The sequence below is a fragment of the Carlito syrichta genome, unplaced genomic scaffold (assembly GCF_000164805.1).
Source record: "Carlito syrichta isolate Samal-C Ts95f unplaced genomic scaffold, Tarsius_syrichta-2.0.1 Scaffold289177, whole genome shotgun sequence".
Taxonomy (NCBI): Eukaryota; Metazoa; Chordata; class Mammalia; order Primates; family Tarsiidae; genus Carlito; species Carlito syrichta.
The window spans coordinates 81,295-81,861 of NW_007233273.1; the positions used below are offsets into that span (position 1 = coordinate 81,295).

At 55.2% G+C, this 567-nt stretch overlaps 1 protein-coding gene across 1 annotated transcript in view; it reads right to left on the reverse strand.

Annotated features, from left to right (window-relative positions):
• The window catches only part of CUNH19orf68 (chromosome unknown C19orf68 homolog), a 24,379-nt gene that overhangs the window by 16,421 nt on the left and 7,391 nt on the right, over positions 1 to 567 (reverse strand). Inside the window, exon 3 of the mRNA XM_021710476.1 lies at positions 399 to 547. Within this exon, the coding sequence (XP_021566151.1) occupies positions 399 to 547 (149 nt within the window). The remainder of the gene's footprint in view (positions 1 to 398; positions 548 to 567) is intronic.

Consider the following 567-nt stretch of genomic DNA (forward strand, 5'->3'; position numbering starts at 1 on the left):
TTTTTTTTTTTTTTTTAAAATCTTCTCGCCATGTTGCCCAGGCTGGTCTCAAACTCCTGTGCTCAAGCAATCCTCCCGCTCAGCCTCCCAAAACAGGCCTGAACCACCACGCCTGACTGCACTCTCCCCTCTAATTCTTGATCTGAGTGGTGGGTTCAGGGGTGTTCTTACCTTGCGAACACCCATCAAACTATATACTTGTCATTTGTGCGTCTTCTTTCTGTACAGTTCAATTTTTAAAATTCAAACAGCACCTTCCATGGCTTTGGCTCCTCCTCTTCCTAGCACCCAACCCCTGGGGATGTCCCCTGACATTCGGGTGTGTTTGTCCACTGGAGCTGCAAGGCAGCCCTAGCAGCCACCTCTGCAAGGTAGCGAGAGCCCTAAGTGCCACTGACACTTCGAGTACGTAAGATACATTCGGTTCCTTGGCGTCCAGGGCACCTTTCGGGCGCTCAAGAGCAACCCGCGGCCGGGGGCTACCATGCCGGGCAGCGGAACCACAGAACAGTCCCACCACGGAAGGGCGTTCCGCGGCCGCGCCGCCCTGGAAGGGGAGCCCGCTGG